General features: G+C 38.7%; 1 protein-coding gene across 7 annotated transcripts in view; it reads right to left on the reverse strand.

The window, feature by feature from the left end:
- Positions 1–2778: 2778 nt before the first annotated feature.
- CPEB4 (cytoplasmic polyadenylation element binding protein 4) overlaps positions 2779–25325 on the reverse strand; it is a 187295-nt gene continuing 164748 nt past the window's right edge. For 4 of the 7 annotated variants that reach the window (XM_084636781.1, XM_084636780.1, XM_084636783.1 and 1 more), the window contains 7 exons: positions 20583–20606; positions 18154–18327; positions 12743–12832; positions 11862–11980; positions 11071–11185; positions 10590–10771; positions 4658–7195 (listed from right to left, as the gene is read on the reverse strand). In XM_084636781.1, the coding sequence (XP_084492907.1) occupies positions 6968–7195; positions 10590–10771; positions 11071–11185; positions 11862–11980; positions 12743–12832; positions 18154–18327; positions 20583–20606 (932 nt within the window). In that variant the 3' untranslated portion in view covers positions 4658–6967. Of the gene's footprint in view, positions 7196–10589; positions 10772–11070; positions 11186–11861; positions 11981–12742; positions 12833–18153; positions 18328–20582; positions 20607–25325 lie in introns of all 7 variants that reach the window. The other 3 variants (XM_084636778.1, XM_084636779.1, XM_084636782.1) reach the window with 3 other exon arrangements.

Raw genomic sequence — 25325 nt, forward strand, 5'->3', positions numbered from 1 at the left:
GTGTTGGAGTTCTACCTATCACGTGCATCTCCACCTTCTAATGCTTGCCCGTGATATTTCATTTTAATTGTTTCAGGACAGAATCAGTTTCAAAAGGACCTTGATAAATCTGCTTCCCTAGAAAGCTGCTTCTAAGCAAGTCAACTTCAGCAACAGCCGCACACACCAGCAAAAGCAACAACTTTCATTTTGCAACGTGTATGACCTTTGGGCAGTCACTTCAACTCATTGTGCCAGCTTCCTTATAATAGAGGTAATAGTGCGTATGTACCACACCTGAGTGCCATGAGGTTTAGTTCATTAAGTTTATAAAGTAATTTGAGATGCTCAGATGGAAGGAGCTAAAGACAGTTTATTAACATCACAACTAAAATATACACCCAGTCCCCCGCCCCCCCAAAGTCAGTTAGGTCAGTGTTTCCATTCTAATAAATAACTTTTTGCTAATGCTTTTCCACATGAATTCCTATGAATCAGGCACTATTTGGGCAGGAAGACTATTGATACAGCATCAGAAGATAACAGAAATCCACATTCAGGTACTAAGCTTCCTTTATGTTCATGATACTTTTTTTTTTTTTAATCACTTGCAGATAAAGCATTCCCCTTCCTTCCCCCCCCATTTTCTAAAAGATTGTTTTCTCTTGAAAGTGGGTGTTAGGCTGGTGTGCGAACAATTTTTTTTTTTTTGTACGTCAAACCACCTCTAATCCATAACAAAACAGCAACAGAAGGAAAGGAGCTATAATTAATACTTATGTAAAGAGGCACGTCACATGCCAGAGAACGGTTGATGCTGTCTGGGACTATTTGGCTGGCACAAAATGCTGTAATGAGGAATTAATTACTAAGGAGACATTCACATTTTTCTGTAAATTTGTGCTTATGACCCAATTAGACTGCTGACCATTGTCTTTAAAATATCTGTTTTGAGGGGATGGGTGACAAGCTAGTTAGTTAGTTGAGGGACTCTCAGTATTAAGTCTATTAATGAAAACTTTGTTTAAACAGGACATTGCTTAAAAGCATTAACTTTTCCTTATGTACACATCTTCTGAAGCCAATGTGAGTAGACCTCAATCCTGCAGGGCATTGAGCAGCCTCAACCGCCAATGAAAGTTGCCCAGCACCTCATATAAGATGCTCAGCACTTGGCAGGACAGATCCTCTTAAATTGAAACCTATGTACCTACGTCATGGTATAGGAAATTAATTGCTCAGATGAGCAGCTGATTTACATGCAGAGAGTAGGATTGTGGGGAACAGAGCTATCACAAAAGGCATGGATTTGAGTCTTTCACTGGCAAAATATTCTGTACTATTTTGGGGAGTTTCTGTATTTTCTTGGGAGGCATGCACACAGATTCCAAAGCATGGTTCCACCAGGTGGAAAGCAACTTCCTTACCGGACAATTCAGATTCTCTACAGTTTGGATATTCTTAGCACAGTGAGAATGCTTAAGCTATTTGGGGGATCCAGAGTGCTGAAGTGGTGCCAATTAAAATCCCTTGTGAAGCTCCTTGTGAGAGAGAGATAGCAGAAGCTACAGCCCTACATGTCTAAATTTTAACACAGGTCTACACTATGGGGGGAAAGTCGATCTAAGCTGTGCAATTTGAGTTACTTTAGTAGCGTAACTCAAGTCGACATAGCTTAGATCGCCTTATTGTGGGGTCCACACTACTCTGTCGACAGGAGACACTCTTCTCATTCCGGTGGAGTACCCGAGTAAATGGGAGAGCGATCTGCAGTCAATTTAGCGGGTCTTCACTAGACCTGCTAAATCGACCCCCAGTAGATCGATCACCACAGCGTTGATCCACCGGTAAGTGGAGACAAGCCCTTCGTGTTAAACAGTCTCCACTGTAAAGCCCCTTAACAGACTTGTCTATAAAAAGCTTTAGTCTTTTCCCCCCTCAGAAGCTTCGAAGTGTGTTAGGGGTAGAGGTTAATCTACAAGGGCCTTTGTCTGTCCATTCCATGCTTGGCTCTAGCCCAGATTTGGCCAAGCCTTTTTGACATGGTTCGCACGGTCTGAGGCTCTGCACTGCCAATGGCTCGGGGCTGTTCTCCTCATTAGATGTGTTGCCTGCCCAGTTAGGTTTAATTCTCAGCCAACATTCCATTATTTCTGCTTTGTCCTGGGCTTGTCTTTGTCCCTGTTAATTACTAGCAGAAGGGCAGCAAGTGGAAGCAGGAGACTGAACATTTGGCTATTACTCTTTGGCCTGGTTGACATGCTGAAGACTGCACAAATAAAAATAGACACCGAGGTGCTGAGTCTGCTTGAGGGTCACTGCAAAGTCACATGAAATTCCAGACAGTGATCTCAGACCTCCACAAGCACTGAATTCACAAAATATAACCAGTATTCAGCTCTCAAGACTGTTCTCAAAGCACACTGTTAGAGGAAAACCTGATCCAAAATGGCTAACACCTGCAGTCCTCCTCACGCAATGCTCCCAATTTATGGGCTTGATTCTGTAGTATTGAGCAGCTTCTACTCATGCTGATTTTACTGAGGGCACCAGCAGTTTTTACCACCCGTTAGCATCAATCTCTAAGTCCACAGAAGTTTTGACTTGAGTAGGGACGGCAGGATTTGGCCCTAAGGATGTAGCACATTGTGCACTCCATCAAAATCACATTCCAGGCCCTACAGGGCTTCAACCAGCCGAACAGTAAAACAGTGTTTCCACAAATGGCTGCTGCTTTTAGTGTTTTAAAATAAAAAGGTTAAGAAGAAATTTGAATTAAAAGTTTTATTCATTCAACATCTCACATTACAAATATTTAAAAATTATATGCATACTGGTATAAATAGTCATTTGCAAACTATTTAATAACATTAATTTTCCACTAGCACTTCAACAAATGAACTCTTTAAAAAAAGTAACTTGTGTTATATAACTTAGAGTAGAACATACAAAAATATGAACTTAAATGTGAAAATTACTTTAATAAAAAATGAATTACCCTTATTTAAAATGCTATAATAAATACTACAACCTCCCCATACACAGTAAAAACTATATGGAAATTCAGCCAAGTAGTACAATTAACTGACATACTTAAATAACTTTTCCTTCTGATAATATGAGCAATACATTGGGGGGAAAACATATTAGGGATTAGTAAAAACTAGACACCCACTTGCTAAAAGTTTCACGTCCAAAAAATATAACAAAAAAATCTGATGAAAATTATAAAAACTAATTATACTTTAAAATTTAAAAATATAAAAAATAAAACAGTTGAATACAATATTGTCCCAATTCTTACAATGCTATCAATCACAGTAGCTTTAAAATAAGATAATAAAATAAAGCAAATGACCAAACCTCTTTTATTCCTTTTTTTAAAAATAATCTCAAATTTACATTAGTAGAAAGATTGATTTCTGATTCTTTTCTTTAGAAACACCAGCAAGAAAGAGGATTTACTAGAACAGTAGAAAATGACATTTTTAAATGTCTGCAATTAAAAACAAAGAATTACACTGCAAAGATCTTCCAGAAGTCTGAAATAAGTATTGCACATAACTTGAAGTTAACTTGCCACAATTCATCACATTCAAGTTTTAAATCACCTTTTAACAGAAGGTTTTAACTCTTCAAAAACAAAAGGGGTGAATTATCAAGTCTTTCCAACAGCATCCTTATAAAACGCTAGATTCATTCACTGCAAGTTTTAAATTTGCATTCTGCAGAGGTCTGTGTATGGAGAAGTATATACTATACCAAAAAGCATGGGGCAGTGGGGGGTCCTTTACATATAAAGTAATCAGAAACACTTTATTTTACACTGCAAAAATAACCATGTAATTACTCTGTAACTACATTGTAAATACATGGCCAGTGCCATGCTAGCGTGATAGAACTACAGGCCTAACCCTTTTGCAAACTGAAGTGATACCCGAAGATTTGTAAGCTAATTGCATGTTAACTATGTTTGGAGTGACATGGTAACTCCAACTACAAATCCCATGTAATCAAAAGGACATGTAATCACTATCTAAGTACAGAGTAATATATGTAATTGTTTATGCCCTGTAAATTGAAGTGTAACCAAATAATCTGTAAACACGCTTGTCACACAATCACAAGTGAATATTAGTAGAATAACAGTTTCTTACATTAGTCATGCATACTAACATTACATGCCTGCCACATAGCAGGCTTGCTTTTATTTCTTTAAATATAATTTAAAAGAGCAGACACCTTTCTGCATCAAACACCTAACATCAATTTGTTATTAATATTAAAAATGGCTAAACATTCACCAAAAACATCTGCATTTGTGTATAATTTTTAAAAACTTAGTAAGAAGCGGTAGACAATTTTGATGTTACTTTACTTTTAAATTTCTACACTACACTTATGCATTTAATTTTTGAGGGTCTAAAGACTGTCATTTGTCACTTTCATGCTTTTTTTCTTCTTTAATTCTCAACTTTACATATACTATTTCTTAAATTATATGTACACCAAATACATGGTGCTGGGCTAAGATGTTTAAGCAACATGCTTTCTTTTCTCTGCAGATTCTAAAATAGCATTGCCAGTGCACAACATCCATAATTCAAAATGTATGCAGAGCACTGAAATGTATAAAAAGCAGAATATAAGAAAATAAAATTTATTAAAATTATTTATATTAAAAAATGAAGTATATGAAGATCTCTCAGTAATAAAAGTACAAAAAGCTACTCTTTGCAATATGAAAAATTGAGGTATTGCATAAAGAGATATCCCGTCAGTGAAAAGTGTGCCTAAAAATGCTCACTGTTGGAAAAACAAGATATACAAAAGTAGTGCATAACAAATATACATTATGTGCATGACAAAATAAGTTAGCTACAAAAACACTGTACCGAAATTCAGCAGGTCATGTACAAAGGGAAAATTATTATTCAAAGCTAGTTCTCAAACAGTGTTATTTCTTGTAATGTTAACCCATCTCACCTATTTACTGGGTAGGATCGGCACAATATCACACCCCAAGCCACCTAACAAGCATTAAAAAAATTAAAAGGAACATTCCAACTATAATTATTATGGACTTCAGAGAAAAAAAGTCCCTGACAATCTACACAAGAGCACTCTCCATTTGCATTACTGTTGTCAATATTTTCAGGGATTTCATTAAAAGCAGCTCCCTTTCTTTACTTGACTAGTAGACAGCAAATGTCTCCATTTTGACCTTTGGAACTTAATAAGGTATAGTTCATTAAAGCCTGTATTGAAAATAAAAACTGCTTCTCATAAAGATAATCTTGAGGGTTAGGGGGCTCACAGAGTAGAAGTTTTCTGCAGCGCTGAGGCAAATCTTTGGTTTGAGAGAATCTAGGATGGTACCATGCCAGTCAGACAGTTTAGAAGATTGCCATTGGATTGGTTTGTTTTGCACACTTCTACACAATCATTTTAAAAGTTGACCAGGGCATTAGTTAAAATCAAGTTTGGAAGTTGATGCCCCTTCTAGGGCATCAAGAGACTATTTCAAACAAAACCCCCACCTCACCCTTAAGCATTCAGTTATCTATCATGTATTGTGTTAATGCTTCTCAAGCTGGAGTTTATTTATAATAAAGCATGCATTAACTTAGCAAAGTTGGCACTTCAGACACCTGTAATTCTTTATTTCCCCATGCGAAGTTCTGAAGAAAAGGATTCTTAGTTAGGATTCTCTCTGCAGGAAGAGTAAGATAGGCATATGCCTCTTTGCACAGATTTACACACTTATTAGTTCAGCAAACAGTGCAAAACAGACTTAGAGACTACTTAGCTTTGTCCTATTTATGCTTTCTACCTTATAGCTAGCTAGCTAAGTTAGAGGATATTAAAACTGACTTTACATCCAAGAGTAAAACCAATTAGCAGCCAATTTTTAGTCTGTGATACAGTGGAACACCAGAACTTAAGATAAAATCAGTGATATCCTTGAGGTATCTTATTTTTCATGTCAAAATGGAGAGCAAAGGCTGGCCCCTGATGAATGTTAGTATATTAGGATATAGAGTTATATATAACCATCAAAAATAAAATCTATACATTTGTCCTTAAGGAGAGGAAATGCCAGTTTACTAGTTGTTATTACTCTAGCTTTGGTAGAATTTCTAGGGCAGTAACCAGACAATTGAGTTCTCTCTCTTTTTAATGAAAAGTAATAAGTGCACTCCCGCCCCACCACTCCACTCAGTAGTAATGTTACCCAACTTTTATATTTGGGAACCTTTAAAAGGTAATTGTTTTGATAAAAATATACTAAGCTCTGCCTAGCTGATTAAGTACTTTGGATGTGGTTGAAAGTCAGAGACATGGTGAAATATATCCTGTGCTAAAAATTCAGCCTCAAAACCCTTAACGTAAGTAAAAATAATTGTTATAATGCTGCTTCAACCTTGCTCATGCATTTTTTGTTGCTTTAAACATGCTCTTTCCTAGGCAGTTACTAGCTTCTTTCATTGCTGTAAAATTTAACGGTAAGAAAAGGCAAAAAAACAGGCTTCCCTTGGCGGGGCGAAGGAGGGGAGTGTCAGAACAGACTGATAGTGTTATTGTTGCATGGTTATTTTAATAAAAGTATTCTTATGTTTTTTATTAACAATAATTTAATTAAAAAAACAAAATACTCTATTTCATTTCTCTTTTCTTAAGATTCATAGACTCTCTCCTCTATGAAAATGTTGCATGAAGTAAGTGTCCTCTTGATACCAAGGACAAGAGGATGTAACTTACATGCAACATGTTACCAATACGAAAAGGAGTTCCCAATACAGTTTTCAATGACAAGATTCTACAAAATACCCATATTATAGGTCATTCTTTCATTATACTATTGTTAAATTACAGACTACTACAAAAGGACATGCTATCTTGAATAAGGGGGATGGCGGGGAGGGGATCAGGATAACAGAAGAGTGCACTTATTTTGAGGCCTGCATATGAGCACTGCAGTAATCTTTTAGTTCCAGCGGAATGAAATATGTCTTGGGCGATCTCCTCCCTCCTTCACCAGGGGCTTGTGGAATTCCCTGCCAGCGCGTGAATGGATAGCAGCCCAGCAATATTCACAGTAATACTGCAGACAGGTAACATTAGCACAGAAAAATGGAGCAAATTTTCCACCACAACGGGCCCCCTGACATTCATCACACAGCTGATCATCCAAGACATATGGCTTAACTTCCACCTGCATTCAAAACACAAGAAAGTTTACAATACTTAGTAACTGTGCAGTTGATACCCCCAATGTATGCTATTATTTATACTGTGGCAGGACCCTGATGCCCTAATCAAGGTTCTGTAGTCGTCAGTACTGCGCGCGTGCACACACACACACGTCCTTTCCGTTCTCATTGCAGGCGTCAAAGACTGACAAAAAATAAATATAGGTTCTTTGTTTTGTTTGTTGAAAGAACAATCCTGCCCCCTTTTTACATTTGTTCAGGATTCAGTAGTTTGTGCTTTTTTGTTTTTGGTTCAGAGTCAGTTTAAGAAAGGCACTAGCTGCTGAAAATCAATGCTGAACAAGCAGCTGTCAGCACAAGGGTGAATCAATCAGTTTCGTTCCAGAACTTGTGTGAACAGGTTCATATTAAAATCAAAGGAGGATGCTGGGGATCTATTTTAAATATAGTTACAGGCATTATTATTCACAAAATTCCCTTTCAGCCAGGAATGTAAATTTACACATTAAAATTGCAGCTTAAGCACTCCAACATTTGAAAAGTCCAAAGTCCATATTTGCGAATTTCATTCACACCTTTAACAAATGATGCTACACTTAGTTTGTTTCATCTTCCTCTAGTACTTCAACTTAGTCCAGTCAGCAGTAGGAGATGTAACTGATCTACTTGTTTACTAATAGTAAGACTTGAACAGGATAGATTACACAATATAACTATACCAACTGACATTCAGGACAAGATTCTGAGCAGTAATCTAGCCCCTATGTGCCACTCTGGCACAAGAAAAAAGCCCAAAAGCACACAGATCTTCCTAGCTAAGGATTTTCTTGGTATGGAAGAGTTCTGACTATCGTACACGTAGTTCCCATGCCAATCCCTATGTAGGAAACAAGGAGGGGTAGGGAAAGGAGCATGGTCAGAGCACGCTACACTCTTGCAATTCCCAGCTAAAGACGACCCACTGGGGACCCACCAGCTGGCATATTTTCTGGAGCATAGAGAGACTGCTCTAAAGTACATTGGGAATTGGGCCAAGATAGAATAGACCGCAGATTCAGGGAGCTGCATCCAGCTCCATTGTGGTTCCTCCTCTCACCTGCATCCAAAGGAAGCCAGTCACCACTGAGAATTTAATCTATATCTGACTAGCCAGAAGAACTGCCAGTTTTATTTTGAGAAAGTAGTAAAAGTGAGCACAGAGACAACAAGCTCCCTTTTGAAAATGTGAAGGGAGGACGTGAACTGATGTCAACTATATTCTTGCCACCCTCATTGTTCAACACAGAAAGCTGAGGAAGAAAATCCTATTGACACTCTGTAGCTTCCTTTTTCTTAAGAGAAGGAGTAATGGGGAGAACCTTTCCAGGTTCCAAGAGATGGTCATAAATATGCAATCAGTGTAACTCAGTACTCTATATCTAGAAGAATATGAATGTTTTGATGCTGATCTCTGAAGTCTAGCAGTGTTTAGTTTTATTTAGTAACAATAACATTCAGCATTTTTTTTACCATTAGCACATTCAAAGTGTTCTTCTAATGAATCCTCCCAGCATCTACCATCATCCCCCCCCATTTCTTTTTAATCACAAATGGAGAAACCGAGGCAGAGGTGATAGACCTGATTGTACAATCCTTACTCATAATAGCAAGGACTTACTAGATGAACAGTCCTACTGGCTTCAGTGGGACTATTCACCCACATGCTCACTTATGCAAGCAGAAGTTGAACAACTGGGCCTTAAGTGACTTGTTCAAAACCACAGAAGGAATCCATATCAGAGCTAAGATTAGGGCAAAGGAGTTCCTGATTCCCAGTGCCATGCTCAAATCACTGAAAGACTACCTATCACCTGTCTGCCCAGACTTTGAGCCCAGAGTGCAAGTAAAATTATAAGAGCAGTTCTGTCATCCAATGGTAGTGAGAGACTGCTGGAGTTTTAGGGAAAGTTTTTCGAAGAGAAAATGAGAGACTACACAATTGCAGAAAGAAAAACCTGAAATGTAGCACTTAATGGAGCAAAGAGTGGCAATAATGACCTGAAAGCCTGTTTCATTTATAGTCCAGAACACTGAAGCCTTTCAGATGACCAAACTGGGTTTCTTACATGTGAAGCAGACACAACAGGCAGAGGTGCACACAGTCCTGATACAACTGGCACACTAATTTCAGGTACATTAGAGTGAGGACAACTGTGCTCCTTCTTTAATTGTCTCTTCTTTAAAAAGTTAACTTGACATGACAAAATACTGAAACCGCTAAGGCAGGTGGGGAGAGTTGTTATGAGGCTATACCAGAATACTTACAGTACGCTGTACAATGCACTCCTATGATGCTCTTTTGGGAACATTCCCCAAATTTCCTGCCTTAGCAGTCACCTACCGGGGTCAGGAAGGGATTTTTCTCCCCCAATGTATTTTTGCTGTTGGGTAGGGTGATTTTTTTTTTTTTTTGGGTTCTCCTTCCTCTGAAGCATCAGAAATGGTCACCGTTGGAGATGGGACACTGGAGGAGATAGGCCAGTGCTCCGAGGTGGCACCGAGCAGAGTCTCTCCCAGGTGCTTGGCTAGCTGGTTCTAGCTCACATGTTCAAGATATAACTGATTGCCATATGTGGGGTCAGGAAGGAATTTCCCCCAGATCAGATTCAAAGTGACCTTAGAGGGATTTTGCCTTGCCCCGACAGGTGGGTCACTTGCCAGGACTGTGTGTCTATATGCCACTTAATTCCCTACCATTGCAGGGACCTCTGGCATTGGTGCACCTCATAACCAGTCTAGTCTTCTGTGGGCTGTAACATTTTGGTCTAATTTCAGTTTCTTAGTTTAGTGTGCAGGTGCTGGGTGGTTTTAGTGGCCCAAGTTATACAGAAGGTCAGACTAGATGATCTGGTGGCCTTTATGACTATTTACATATACACACACACACAACCACCCCCCTCCCTCCTGGCCTCCATGACTGTACACCCACACGCACACACACCCCAACAGATTCTGCCTATCCTTTATGCTGGTGCGCAGTGGAGGTGGGGAAAGAGCAAGAACTGCTCCCTCTTTCAAGAATGCTTCAGTCCATCCCTCTGCCCCAGCCTTCAGAGTCAGACAGCCTAGCAGTGGGAGTATTCTATATCCCTGTGAAGGGGTATGGCAGCTGGCATGATCTCTTCCCCCCTGTACCAGGAAGTTCAAGGATGTATTTTACCTCTAGGTTACCTCCCAGCGCACCATACACTATGACTGCTCCTTTTTCTGGGCTGTGCTAACATGGCACAATGTAAATCTAAGCATGCAGTAAGTCTGAATGTAACATTTATAATCTTCACAATGAAACATTGATATTTATATGGAAACAACATATTTCTAGAGAAGACACTGAACAAAATGTGCTTTAGCCCTTACCCGTTTATCTATCTCTCCATGCTGCAGCTGAACAAAGCGGGCACTGATAGCAGCTATGTAACTTTGTTGATTAGAAAATGCAACCCGCCCAGCTCCTTTTGGGTATTTCAGCTCAGGATCTGTGTCAATTCCAGCGTAGCATACACCTCCATACAGCCGGTCCATTATCATTGCAAGCTCCACTAAAGCAGAAAACACAAACACAGTTAGGTAGATTTTTATTTTCTAAATCCCCTTTCTTCCATTCTAAGCATCGAATGTGCACGTTTATTTGTACTCCTGTCTCTAGCTACAGTTACATAGCATCAGCAATACTTACATTTTTCAAACACTAATATATGTTTTGTACGTTTAATATACAATACATTTTTTCTCCCGAGATGCCCTGCTGAAAAAACTCCCAGGGTTCTCCCAAAGCAGTAAGGCTGATTGTACAACATGCCAGAATTAACATGCCAAAGCTGCAACACATGTAGTATACCTGCTCGTAATGGCCGAGGAACACCACCAACAAAAATAGTTTTTCGTGGATCAAGAGGCTGCGAACCATCCATCACGAAGTCACTATCACTGAGATTCCAAGGCCTGATCTGAACCTATGGCCAGAAAACAAACTTGTTTACTGTTCCTAATTCAGATTAAGAGTTGAGGTAAGTATTTTAGCAATATCAACTGTCAGTTACAATGTAGCCTCCCTGATGGTAAAAACTTTAAAATGGTATCAATGACTATACTTTGAACTCACTTTCAAACTGTACATCAACTACCAATTAGGAGTTAATGCCAATATGCTCTATTAATGGTGACCTAAGCAGATCAGATTTCACCTTGTTATTTAACTTGTATGAGATATACAAGTTCTTCCTGTTAATGTGATGCATTATCACAATCCAACCATGCTATATAAATTTTATAAATACACATGTATTCATGATATTTGTGTTGTTCTGAAAGAGTAAGCAGTACTGTAGACATCAGGCTAATCACTATCTCAATAGTTCCAGCATGCAAGGCTATGCATAGTTTATTTACTAAGCAACAATGGCTGCCGACAGAGGGTCTTGACCCAGAGCCCTCTGAAATGAGTGGGAGTCACTAGGCTTTGGATTGGGCCCATAGTTACTGCAGTATTAGTACATAATGCATAACCGTACCATCCTCTTTGGACATTAATCTGTTTCACTGAAGTCAGAAAATATGCATGACATCTGCAGTGCACAATTTATAAACTTATTTTATACCAACTCTAAAGTACTTGAAAATGTTACCCACCGGTTTGTCTTTGATAGTGGGGCTGGAGACACAAAGGTAGAGTTTTCCATCCTCTTCAATACATGCATCAATCAGAGCCTGTACAGAGCTTTCATCTTGGAACAGCAAGAACGCATATCCTAGGTAAGAGAACAAGAAGACTTGCAAGATTCCTGATGAGATTCCAAGAGATTTAGTTTTTTATAGTTTATAATATTTAGTGTCATTATTTAGGGCCAGACTATGCGCTGATCCCACATGATTACACTGCAGTATAAGAGGGAGTAAACAGTAAGACACCCCCCAACACACACAAATGCTCCCCCATGCGGCCGCCCAGCATGCCTCCAAAAGCAGGAGGGAAAATAAGAGCTATGTGTTCAGTACTCTCTCCTCCCTATCCCTTTCGCACTGGTGGGGAGGAAGCAAGCAAACAGGTGGAAACAGATAGAGCCTTGCCTCCATCCTGCCAGCACAGGTGAGTTGTGAATGTGAGGTACAATTTCTTCCCTGGGCTGCTTAGCTGTGCATTCCCCTTACACAGCGCTAGTCTAATATTTTACATATGATGTAGTAAATAAGAGGTCAGGCAGAGTAAAGAATAGAGAAATGAGAGGAAGAAGGCACAGAGAAAGAAAGGGGAGTCTGACCGGAAGTGAAGTACGAGTAATTATTTTAAATGCGTATTATCATGCACTGTGCTGCAGTCCACCTACTTGCAACATCCTGCAGGATTTGAGTTACATCATGATTTTCGGGGATATTTTCAGCATGGTACGGGGGAGCAGTGAACATGAAGATCTTTTACATAATGAAAATTACACTTCAAATTCTTACACTGAAAAATACAGTCACTGGTTCTGCAATAGTTCTTAAAACGATGTTAACATCATGATAGTTACCTTTAGGAGGAAAATAGGATTTGCTTTCCGCCTTGTGCGGCCAATCCACAATCAAAGGACCAAAGCGACGAAAGCTAGCCGTGATCTCATCTGAGGGATGAGGAACAGGGGGATAAAAAGGAGCATGAATAGAAGTTAAAACCCACTGAACATAAAACCCTGGAGAATCTTCATTTCAGGTAATTGGTCATATTTTTTCCTAACCTATAAACAAATATCAGACCGCTGATAGCATTTATTGAGGGAAGGGGAATCTTCATGACAAGTCAGAACATACATTGAATAGTGAGAAAAACAGTTCAAAGATCAAGGATGTGTCTCTTTATTAATGGTTACAAATAAAAGCTTGCAGCCCACTAAGTCACAGGAATGAAATCAATTAATCTAAATAGCTACCATATCCTAGCTTCAGGCATTCTCCCACATAAAGAGTTCAAAGTCCGAATCCTTGACTAACTGCTTAGCAGTAAATTCTGCCAATCTGCCTTGCAATCACAAACGGTTTGGAGAAAAGGAAAGGGAATATCACAAGGCCCAGTCAAGCTTGTTCACATCACATGCTTGTGCCACATCTGTCCGCATTATCTGAGTTTGACCTCAAACTAACTTACAGTAATGCTTGCAGAATGCAGTTATGCAATAGCTATAGGAAAGAATGCAGAGAAGAAATACAGTAGTGTAACAGGAAGCAACTCCAGCACCCATTTCAAATCCTCCTTCCACTTCAGTATTCTGGTAAGATAATTTATATTTGCTAGTCCTGTAAAAATGTTCCACTAATTATGGCATTGTTCTTTTTGAGCTTGGGTAATTTTCTCGCCTCAAGAGAATGGTTGCTAGTAATAAGAAGCTTCTGAACAAGAAACACCTGTGTACAAAGCTCAAGTAGGGATAAAATTTTCTATTACTGAAGAGGCATCTGCAAGTTTTAAGTAGACTACATTAGCACCTAGGTGCTACAATACATGAAAAATACCTAAACAAATGTTTTCCCAGTGTTTTGTTATGCATCCCTCATCACACTAAGCAATTTTTTCCATAGAAATTACAAGGTAACTTCTTGGATTCCCCCCTTTTTCTATTCTTTTATTGTTCTCTTCCCTCAAAGACATTACAACAATCTTCCCTCATTGGAGGCTGGTCACTGACAATTTTGTACAGAGAAGACAGACACAGAGGGCAGAGCAACAGTGCTTTGCAGGAGTCCCAGCCTCTCCTACCCTGGGAGAAAGTTCTTGTGACTGCAGGACTGATTTCCATCAGCTATTTTTATTATAGTATGTATCATGTATTTATAATTAGTGTAAGTGTTCCCCCCCGCCCCAATCTTAAATTGTTAAAACCTGGAAAAGTGTGCTTTTCAATTTGGCCAACACAAGTTTTTTGTTTTGTTTTTTTTATGATATTTCTAGTGGAACAAAAGTTGACAAACTTCGGTATTGACAGTTTTCTTTGTTTGTGCCCAAGGGTCATCAGGAATGTATATTGCGATAGAAATGTGTCAGGGTTACCTTAGCTGATGTACACAGACACAGTAAGCCCACCACTTTGTAACTTTGTAGGCATACTTAAAACTGGTCTCTGTTCTAGACAGCACCTAAACATGTGCCTAATTTTAAAGTATATGCTTAAGTGCTCTCCTGAATTGGGAGCAGAAGGACTTTAAAATTTTTCAGTGGTGAGGTGGATTTAAATCATATCTATATGGATTGTGATCCTTATTCTAGTTCATTTTCTGGGGATTGATGGGGGGAGAGAAGGACACAACAAGAACATGTCTTGAGGGAATGGACTTATCCTTTCAGCATAGGTTGAACAAAGGCAACACAACTATGGTAAGTCTAGTCCTTCACAAAATGAACTGTTCACATGCCCACCTGGTTTCATAAGATTAAAAAAAAAATTTTTTTAAAGCCATTACCTGGGAATAAAGAACACATACCCCAAGAATGTTCTATTGTAAATGTCATATTAAATTTGACCATTTAATTGCTAAAAACATACCATGGTAACCATGGTGAAAGTAGCTTGTGTTTGACTGTCAGATCACAGTGATTTACAGTGCAACATATTATAACTTTTTGACTAAAATACAAGTCTAGATTAAAATGTTATGGTTAAGAAAAATCCACAGATTAACAACTTTCTGGATTGCAGCTGTCACTGTGCTCCAACTATAGCCCCTCTCATGCTTTGACATCATGAAAGACAGGGTTCCTTTGTCAGAGGGGCTCTGTAACACTAAGGCTAGGACTACAGTTAGCAAGTTTACAGCGGCACAGCTGTAGCAATGCAGCTGTGCCACTGTAAGATCTCGTGTAGCCGCTCTATGCCGAAGGGAGAGAGCTCTCAGATAGACGTAATTTAATCACTCCCAACAAGCGGCGGTAGCTATTTCGGCAGGAGAGCCTCTCCCACTGACATAGCACTGTGCATGCTACCACTTATGCTGGCGTAACTTATGTTGCTCAGGGGGGTGGTTTTTTCACACCCCGAGCGACAAGTTTTGCAGACATAAGTAGTAGTGTAGACATGGCCTTACTGCTGCTGCATATCATGGGTGTTTCTTTACACAAACACTGCAGTGTTCCTCAACCCCCCAATATTCATGTTGAATTCACCAAACATTCTTGGCTTCTCACCAAAATTAAGTGCCTCTGCATTGATTCCGGACTCAGTTCTTACCATCCACTGGGGTGACAGGCTACCACTGGACATAACCACTGTCAAAAGCTGCCACTGAGTAGAGCAAGTTTACATAAGGAGCTGAATGAAGAGCCAGAACAAGCTGGGACTGTACAAACCTAATAGAACTACTGGTAATATTACTCCTACTCTTAAGTTTCTGAAGCTCATTAGAAGAGTATTTTAAAATGAGCATGGGTTTCATGAGGAAGAGGGATAACTTAATTCCTTATCTTCTAGCTGTATTTCAGTTTGAAACACATGATCCAAGTGATTTAATATTCAAACACCAGTTCAATGTGGCATGTTTTCATGTTTAAAAAAAAATACATAAGAATCAGAGTTTGGGGTTTATAAAATTTTATAAAAAAAACTAAAAAAAAATACCCATAAAACAGCTTTTTAAAAAAAAGACACTTGAGAAGGATAGTGTGGGTATTTATTTATGCACTTATCATTGTAAGGCAGAGATAGGTTCATACTTGTTCTACTGATCTTGCCCCCTAATTGAAAGAGTTAACATCTTTCTAATAAGAAAGACAGAAACAAGGGCTGTCAAGTGATTAAAAAAATTAATCGTGTTTAATCGTGCTGTTAAATAGAATACCATTTATTTAAATATTTTTGGTTGTTTTCTACATTTTCAAATATATTACTTTCAATTACAACACAGAATACAAAGTGTACAGTGCTCACTTTGCAAATTTTTTAATCAAAAATATAATGTAAAAAACAAAAGAAACAGTATTTCTCAATTCACCTAATACAAGTACTGTGGTGCAATCTCTATCATGAAAGCTGAACTTACCAATGTAGAATTATGTACAAAAAATAGTTGCATTCAAAAATAAAAAATGTAAAACTTTAGAGCCTTCAAGCCCATTCAGTCCCAACTACTTGTTCAGCCAATTGCTCAGACAAAAAACAAGTTTGTTTACATTTGCAGGAGATAATGCTGCCCACTTCTTGTTTATGTCACCTGAAAGTGAGAAAAGGCATTCACATGGCACTGTTGTAGCTAGTGTTGCAAAATATTTACATGCCAGATGTGCTAAAGATTCCTATGTCCCTTCATGCTTCAATCACCATTCCAGAGGACATGAGTTCATGCTGATGATGGGTTCTGCTCAACGACTATTCAAAGCAGTGCAGACTGACGTGTTTATTTTTGTCAGCTGAGTCAGATGCCACCAGAAGGTTGATTTTCTCTTTTGGTGGTTCAGGTTCTGTAGTCTCTGCATCGGAATGCTGCTCCTTAAGATTTCTGAAAGCAAGCGCCACACCTCATCCCTCTCATATTTTGGAAGGCACTTCAGATTCTTAAACCTTGGTTCAAGTGCTGTAGCTATCTTTAGAAATCTCACCTGGGTACCTTCTTTGCATTTTGTCAGATCTGCAGTGAAAGTGTTCTTAAAATGAACAACATGTGCTGGGTCACCATCCGAGGCTGTTATAACAGGAAATGTATGGCAGAATGTGGGTAAAACAGAGGAGGAGACATACAATTCTCCCCCAAGGAGTTCAGTCACAAATTTAAACGAGCATCATCAACATAGAAGCATGTCTTCTTCATGCTTCAGCCACCATTATAGGGGCATACGAATGTTTAGCATATCTGGCACCTAAATACCTTGCAATGCCGGCTACAAAAGCGCCATTCGAACGCCTATTCTCACTTTCTTTTGACATTGTAAATAAGAAGCAGGCAGCTCCTGCTTATTATCTCCTGTAAATGTAAACAAACTTGTTTTCTTAACGATTGGCTGAACAAGAAGTAGGACTGAGTGGACTTATAAGATCTAAAGTTTTACATAGTTTTGTTTTGTTTTTGGAGTTAAATTATGTAACAAAAAAATCTACTTTTGTAAATTGCACTTTCACAGTAAAGAGATTGCACTACAGTACTTGTATGAGGTGAACTGAAAAATAGTATTTTGTTTTTTAAAGTGCAAATATTTGTAATAAAAAATACAAAGTTAGCACTACTTTTTATTCTGTGTTGTAATTAAAAACAATATATTTGAAAATGTAGAAAAACATTTATTAAATTTCAATTGGTATTCTCATATTGTTTAACAGTGCGATTAAAACTGCGATTAATTGTGATTAATTTTCAATCGTGATTAATTTTGAGTTAATCGTGTGAGTTAACTGTGATTAATCTACAGCCCTAATAGAAACCAATTTATTTCTGTCACAAGTTTTGTATTTTGTCAGTGCTGAAAGATTTTGATCTAGATTAGATAAAAGATCCTTAAGCATTTGAGGCATTGCATCCATCTGTCAAGACTACAGCTGCTGACCAAAGAACATTTCTATGATAATCTCATAAACATGAAGGTCTTAGCACGGCCAGCTCCCTAAAACAGATCTGCCCATTTTTATGGTCTAGGTCTGGACTATATACAACTAAAAGGAGGAGCTGGAGAAAGAACAGATTTATCACACAAATGTTACAGCACATTAAGCCCTCATTCTCAAATTCATAACAAAAGTACTATTCCTTGTTAAAGAGCTCATATTTTTATCTTTCAGTAACAAAGCAGTTGTAGAGACAGGGCTAATGGGAACAGCAGGTGTTCAGTGACGCTTAGGATCTGGCCAACAATTTGTAAAAAAAAACTCTTATTATAATCATTCTTTAGCTTGTTAACAACAGGGTCCACTCTACAGTTTATCATCAAATCAACATGGGTTGTTCTGACTGAGCTTGTTTCTGAAAATACCTTCATCAATATCCGGTGGCAGTCCACCTACGAACACCTTGCGGGAATACCGTTCCACTCTTTCTCCATTTTGGTGAGAGAAGCAGTGTGGTGATCCTAAGCCACTATGAAGAGTCTGATCCCCACGTCCATCATCCAAGAACCCGTCTTCCATTGGAAACAGTGAAGACTGACCTAGGGGGAAAAAAGGGAAAAACCCCATACTAATAGGACAAAGAACATACTATTTAAATATTATTAAAGAAATGTTCTATATTAGCAGTACGGCTTCTTGTACTCTTCCCCTTTTAACAAGTAATGGGAAGACTAAATATGATCATATTGATATCCTGCTCATCTCATTTAACCTTACCATTTCTAGTTCTACAACAATCCAAACACCTTGTTAATTACACAGCTACAGAAAGAGGCAGTATCTTTTATTATAGAAAATTTGTAACAAAACAAACAGCATTTAAAAAGGACCTGAACATCCACAATCTTTTCATAGACAGAACTCATTTTTTTTGAGAAGTTTTGCAATTGCTATTGCCTAATTCTGCTGCCTGTTTTTTATATATGTCATATTTTTAAAAGACTTGCCACAGAAAGAAACATTATATAACCATAATAACTACTTTGTAGGGACTATCCTGATTGTATACACAACTAAAAATCTAGGATGCATACCATTTCTCAAATAACTTCTTACATGCACATGGTAATTTCACAGTACAGATGAAAAAAAGATTCCCACACCAGCTAACTACATTAACCTTTTAGGTCACTTGATATCAAAATATTTAAATCACAAACTATACACTTGCAGATAACAAGAACACCTATCAAAGCAGTAAGACCCACTGCAATTTCCTATGAATGACGACTGAAGACTCATTTAAGTAACATGTCATTCTTGGAGCAGATCAACTTTACTGAGATATTGTAAAAGAAGATTCGTTCCTTAACTCGTTTTCTAACATGTTGCAAGCATTCTTCCTCTATTGAGACAGTCACATGTCCTTTTGCGGTAACACTTTTTGGGCATATTCCTTTAGTAAAGATCTTTGACTTACAAATGCAGTTGTATAACACAATACATATGAACGCACACAAACTGATCCCTGCAATGATATTACTCCTTATTACAACATACAATAACTAGAGTCACAACATATGTTGGCCAGTCCTCTACGAACACATATTGGAAAAACAAGCAAATACATGTGAGGTCTGTTAAGGCTTCTAGAATAATTTTTCATTTGCCTACAGTTTGCTATATGGGGATGGGTTTCAGAGTAGCAGCTGTGTTAGTCTGTATTCGCAAAAAGAAAAGGAGGACTTGTGGCACCTTAGAGACTAACCAATTTATTTGAGCATAAGCTTTTGTGAGCTACAGCCGATGAAGTGAGCTGTAGCTCACGAAAACTTATGCTCAAATAAATTGGTTAGTCTCTAAGGTGCCACAAGTATTCTTTTTCTTTATATGGGGATGATATTTCAGGATTCAATACAATCTATAAAAATGGTTATCAGTGGGATTAATTTATCTTCTTTTGTTGTCCTGACATTTGGAATGTCCAGTAGGTTACATACATTAACCTGATTTTAAAGTAAATCAAATTATTAGAGACTGCAAATTTGACCACCTCTGAAAAGTGGACATTTTCTATGCAAAGTCAAAGTCTAATAGAGATCACACTTCAATTTTCTTTCTTAATCTACATTCAGAAAATTAAAGAACTCAATACTGACAAAGTCTTAGTTTCAGTATTCAACAATCTGTTTTTTAAATGTCTTTTACTCAAGGAACCCTTTGAAAACTGAATCACACCCACTTTTATGATTAAGTTTCTACCATTATAGCTTTCAAGGCTTTACAGTGGTTTTTTCCTTATTTAGTGCATTATCCATTTTCATTTGTCTCGTCTATTAAGACCCAAATCCTGTAGACAATTTTGCATGCGAGTAACTTTGAATATCTAGGTAGTCACGATGAACACAACCGCACACCAATATGCATAAACTTACTCAGTATGCATGTTTACAGAATCGGGGCCTTCAACTATAAACCCAATGGGACATGGCCCATATTCAGGGCCCAACACAACTGTCAGCACTCAAATACAAGTAATAGTATGAATCACTTCTACAGAGTTGTCATTCATAAACACAGGAGAAAAACAACATTTTAGCTCTCCCAAGGAGTAATTCACATAGATGACACTTAGCTATAGGATCATGCTAATCTCAACCTAAGTAGTACTATTCTGGGGAGATATTTCATTCAGTTAAAATGTTTACCACAGCATGCAGATAAACTAAGCAAGCTTGGGTTAAACTGATGGTTTCAAATCTTATCTTTTTAGGTTGCTTTCTAATAACAGCGTAGTGCTATGTATGCCATGAGACATTGTCAACATTAGAAAATTAAAGAGGAATATTATTACCTCGCCTTCTCCCATATGTCCTTGCTGCATGTTAAATGAGAAAGAAAACAGCCTTTCAAACATTGTTATAAGGACCAAAAGATCTAGCTTCATCTCCTTTATACTAGCTCAGTGGTTCTCAAGCCTTTTCATACTGCAGACCACTTAAAATGGTGTCCACAAGATTATCTCCAGACACAACCCGGCCCCCGCCCAATCCCACAACTTCCCTGCACCACTCTGTTGTTTGGTTACACAAATTAACATTACATCTGCAAAGGAGATAAGCATAGTAAAGAGACTCGCTTTTTAATACAATTCTTTTACATTGGGTTACAACCTTATTTAGTGATGTGTGCTCTTTACTGCTCTCCCTGGATATATGACTATTAGTAATGGATCACCCTCATTGTACTAGGCACTAAAGTTACTTGACACTGATTCTGCCATTCTGTGTGTTCCCTACCCCTCCAATTTTAGTGCCTCCTAAATTTGATTGTGTTAAATTTACAGGAAAACTCTTGATCAAGGGATACAAAAAGGTGCCTGAATTTTTTTAAGTTAAGGTTGCCAAAAAGCCAGCACAAACTCTAAGAGAGTTCTTGATTAACTTACAACTAAACAGGAAGCTTTACTGCTGCAAGACCAACAGACAGTCACAGTGGTGAAGCGTAACAGCTTTGTAGGCCACTGCCCTCTGCACACCTCCAGAGATCTATGGACCACAGTTCAAGAACCTTATGCACTCCCTTATTAAAACTGATGTATATACATGGTAGCTACAACTACTGTGCTCCCTCCTCTTTTTGTGTGCACCTTTTTGGGATGAAAGTGGAGAACATTCGACTGCCAAAATAATTAAGATGATCTCTACATCTATTAGAACATGCCCAATAACTCATTCCCCACTCACAATTACACTTAAAAATAATAATGCAGTCCAAATCCGTAACAGACAGGAAAACAACTCTGTTCCAAAATCTGAATTTCCTGGAGAGTACTATAAAACATTCTGAATATATTACCAGTTTTATTTTCTTTCCTCATTCAGAATTCATCTTGCAGACCCACCAGTAGCTACAGCATCTAAATGTTTTAAACCCACTACAAATCATGGGTATTTAACCCACGTGCAAGAAAGCATATCGATCTAGTTTACTTAGGTGTTTATTTTATATTTACTTAACTGATCCTTTTCTGATGGGGACATTCAACACACAATCCCAATGAGAACATATCGCTAAGCATTGGTCCTCAGTTGAGAATATAGCCACAAGTGCTTGGCACATACATTTCTTGCTATAAATAATAGCTTACATTTTGGGGTCTTTACAAGTATAATTTCCGTATAGTAACTGATACTGCTTTTTTTGAAATAAGAAATCTAAGGTGTTTTTACAGTTCCCAAATGAGTGAAAAGCTATGATAAGCTTTTTTCCATGCAATGACCTTGCCAGTTGCTTTGCATGCTGGACAGAGAGCTGAGAAGCTTTTGTGCATTTAAGAACCTAAAGTGGTTTCAAAGTGTGCCCTGTCTATAAAATCATAAAATCCTGTCATCTGTAAATTGTTAACAAAACCAAAACATACACAAACTCACCTATCTGGTGCACTGACTCCTGAAAACTAGCTATTCAACATAGCTGTAATTCCTGAGAACGGCCTATGTGACACAGAGATGTAAATCAGCAGACTCCTTGCTGTTTTGCCACCAGATTTTGAGAACGAACAGTATTTCTCAGGCAGCAAGACTCCCACTCCAAAAAAAATAAAAAAGGAAATACAAGATCCATTCAAAATCATTCAGCATTATGCTTGGATTTTGTTTTTTGGGGTTTTGGGTTTTTTTAATTAAAAGTATGGCAGTTTTCCTTTGTAGTTTTCCACATTTATTTAATCTAATTCACTGTATTTAGGAGCCCAGTATTTTGTGCACTTTTTGGGATATTTGGGGGAAGCGCTGCGTTTTGGGGAGGCTGCAGAAATGCCTGACTAAAACTTACTAAAGCCTTATTTGGTAGATGACTTTCATTATTTGCTTCAGAGAAATCTGTGCTTTGCAACTGTACTAGCTAAGATTCTGCTCAAATAAACTGTGTAAGGAAACAGTTACCAGTGGTGCAAAGTCTGTCTCCTCGTTCTTGGATAAAAGGAGATCTGTCTATAGTTAGCACTAAAAAGTAAGACCACTTCAGTGTTACTTTTTTGTACGGCTTCGTCTTCACTGATTACCCTAGTTTTTCTTGAATTCCTCTAAAATTTAAGTTAAAACATCAAGGGCTTGGCTCATACCCAAGAAAATTGAGTGAAGGCTGAAACTTCCTTAACTCACTTCATTTTGCCAGAAAATTGCAATGTACTGTTATATTGCAGGTAAGGTCACCCACTGCTTTGAATAAGAGGGCCATAACATCTGTATCACTTAGACCGGTGGTCCCCAAACGTTTTATGTCACCGTTACCTGTAATGTAATCTGTCTGCCTCACCCGGGCCACGGCCGGGACTGCGAGATGGGGCCTCGGCTGGGGCTGGAGTGGAGCTGGGTGGCGTTCCCTTCCCTGTCCCCAGTGGGGGCTAGTCCAGGCCTGGAGCAGAGCCAGGGCTGCGGCTGGGACCGCGAGATGGGGCCTAGACTGGAGAAGGAGCAGAGCTGGGTGGTACTCCCTCCTGGGACCATGAGATAGGGCCTCTGCTGGGGGCGGAGCTGGGAGTGGGAGTGGAGCCATGGCTGGGGCTGGGAGCTGCAGGCAGGCTGGGGCCACGGCCGGGAGCAGAGTCCCTCCCCGTCCCATGTGGGGGCTGGCCCGGGGCCTCGCCGCACCCCCCCCCCAGAATGTTCCTCCACGCCCTGCCCCAGGAATGTTCCTCCTCTCCCCGCTAGGGGAGCACGTACTACAGTTTGGGGTCTACTGATCTAGTTAATATAATATTTTTACTGTTAATATTAGCCTAGGAAAAAATTTCCCAAGAAAGTAAGGGGTGAGCAACTTAGTCTAAATTTCCGTTCTTCTGCCCCCTCAATGTTCCCTACACACCTTTCAATTTGAGTACAGTATGATTTTTGCACTTCATCTTCAAGGCACTCCTCAATGAGTCCATTTAGATCCTTGCCTCCTCATACATCTCCCACCTCCACTCCCTCAAGACCAGGTGAGACTTTCAATGGTTCTTCTTGTCTACTGGTATCTCCATGCCAGCTGTCATGGCTAGTATAGTCTGCCAATTAACATATGTCAAGCTTCTTCCATCTTCTTTTTGAACCAAAAAGAGGAATATGTAGTATTACATTATTGTGCTCAGCCCTGTATAAGGCACACAGATAGTCCTTGTCTCAGAGAGCTCACGATCTAGAAGACAGACCTAAAGGAGAAGATACACTGAAGAATCTAGATAAAAGGGTCACCTCAGATTTACAGTTCCTTAAATCCAAAACCTGCAACAAACACTGTGCGGGAGAAGCCCTGGGCCCATGCAGAGCCCCTCAATTTTTGTGGGGCTCCTCACAGATATCCACTCATATGGAACAACTTGCAGGACTGGGGCACTAATAATGTGGTTTTTATGTGTGGGCTGAATGAGGGGGCTGGCAGCCTAGCATTAGGAGGCTGTTCCATGCAAAAGAGGCAACATGTAAGATAGCACAAAGATGGGAGCTGGACTGACACACAAGCTCCATTTAGCACGCCAACCTCACTGATCACACACCACCCTGTCTGCCTAACACTACATCTACACTAGGAAAACAAAACATTTTTATACACGTCCTTTAACTCTAATTAAAATCTAATGTAGACAGGGCAACTATAAGTTAGCTGGTCAAAATAAACCCGGAGGGAGCAGCCTAAGGTTTACATTGACCAACACACGTTTAAAAAAAAAAAAAAAAATCAAAACTGCCTTGTCTACATCAGGATTTTAATAAATGTCAGCTGACATGTCAAAAAAAAGACCACCTTTTATTGTAGCCAAGACCTAAATGACACTTTTCTATCTTGTAGATTACTGTACCTACGTATGCCTTCAGTACGGAAGCGTCTTAAGACAGCAATTCTATTCTTTGCCTAGCACACCAACCAACATAAGGCACTTGCTACTTTCTACTTTATATTGGTCCATAATACGCTTTTTTTTTTATTTTTCAGTTCTGACACTGAAATAAACCAGCTTCATTAGTAAGTTTCAGTTAATTTGAAGTCTTCACGCACTAGGATATTGCTGCGGCTGCAAAGAAATGTTTATTTTAAAAATAAAAAGGATAAACGTTCCCATTGAACTTAGATTTATAATCGAGTTTTTACACAACCTGACTACAGTGGCAAATGTGACCCAACAGCACCTGTTTAACAAGAATCATTTCTATTACTAAGAAAAATAAAAGGTCATAAGTGAATATTACTAGGGGAGGGGTTGGTATTCACTCTCAGCCTGTATTAGAGATTGGTCTGACACTTTATTCTGGCCTTAATAGCCCTGAATTTTGGAGAAGCCTTGAGCCAAATCTGAACCTGCGGATGCAGAGGAAACAGGGATAGTTACAGAAAACAGTAACTCCCAAAAGGCAGAGTGAATAAAAATCAATGATTTTTAAAAAATCTGATTTTTTTTAATTTAAATCAGATTGTTTTGATAAAATGCTTTTTGAAGAAAAAAACATCTAAAATAGTTTTAATTAAGCTACATTATAGCTCAAAGATCTCTCATCATGGAAGAGGGATTACAAATTCCTATTCTACAGTATGAAACAATATATTCATGTAATGTTTA

This window comes from Lepidochelys olivacea (assembly GCF_965140295.1).
Source record: "Lepidochelys olivacea isolate rLepOli2 genome assembly, chromosome: 8".
Lineage (NCBI taxonomy): Eukaryota > Metazoa > Chordata > Testudines > Cheloniidae > Lepidochelys > Lepidochelys olivacea.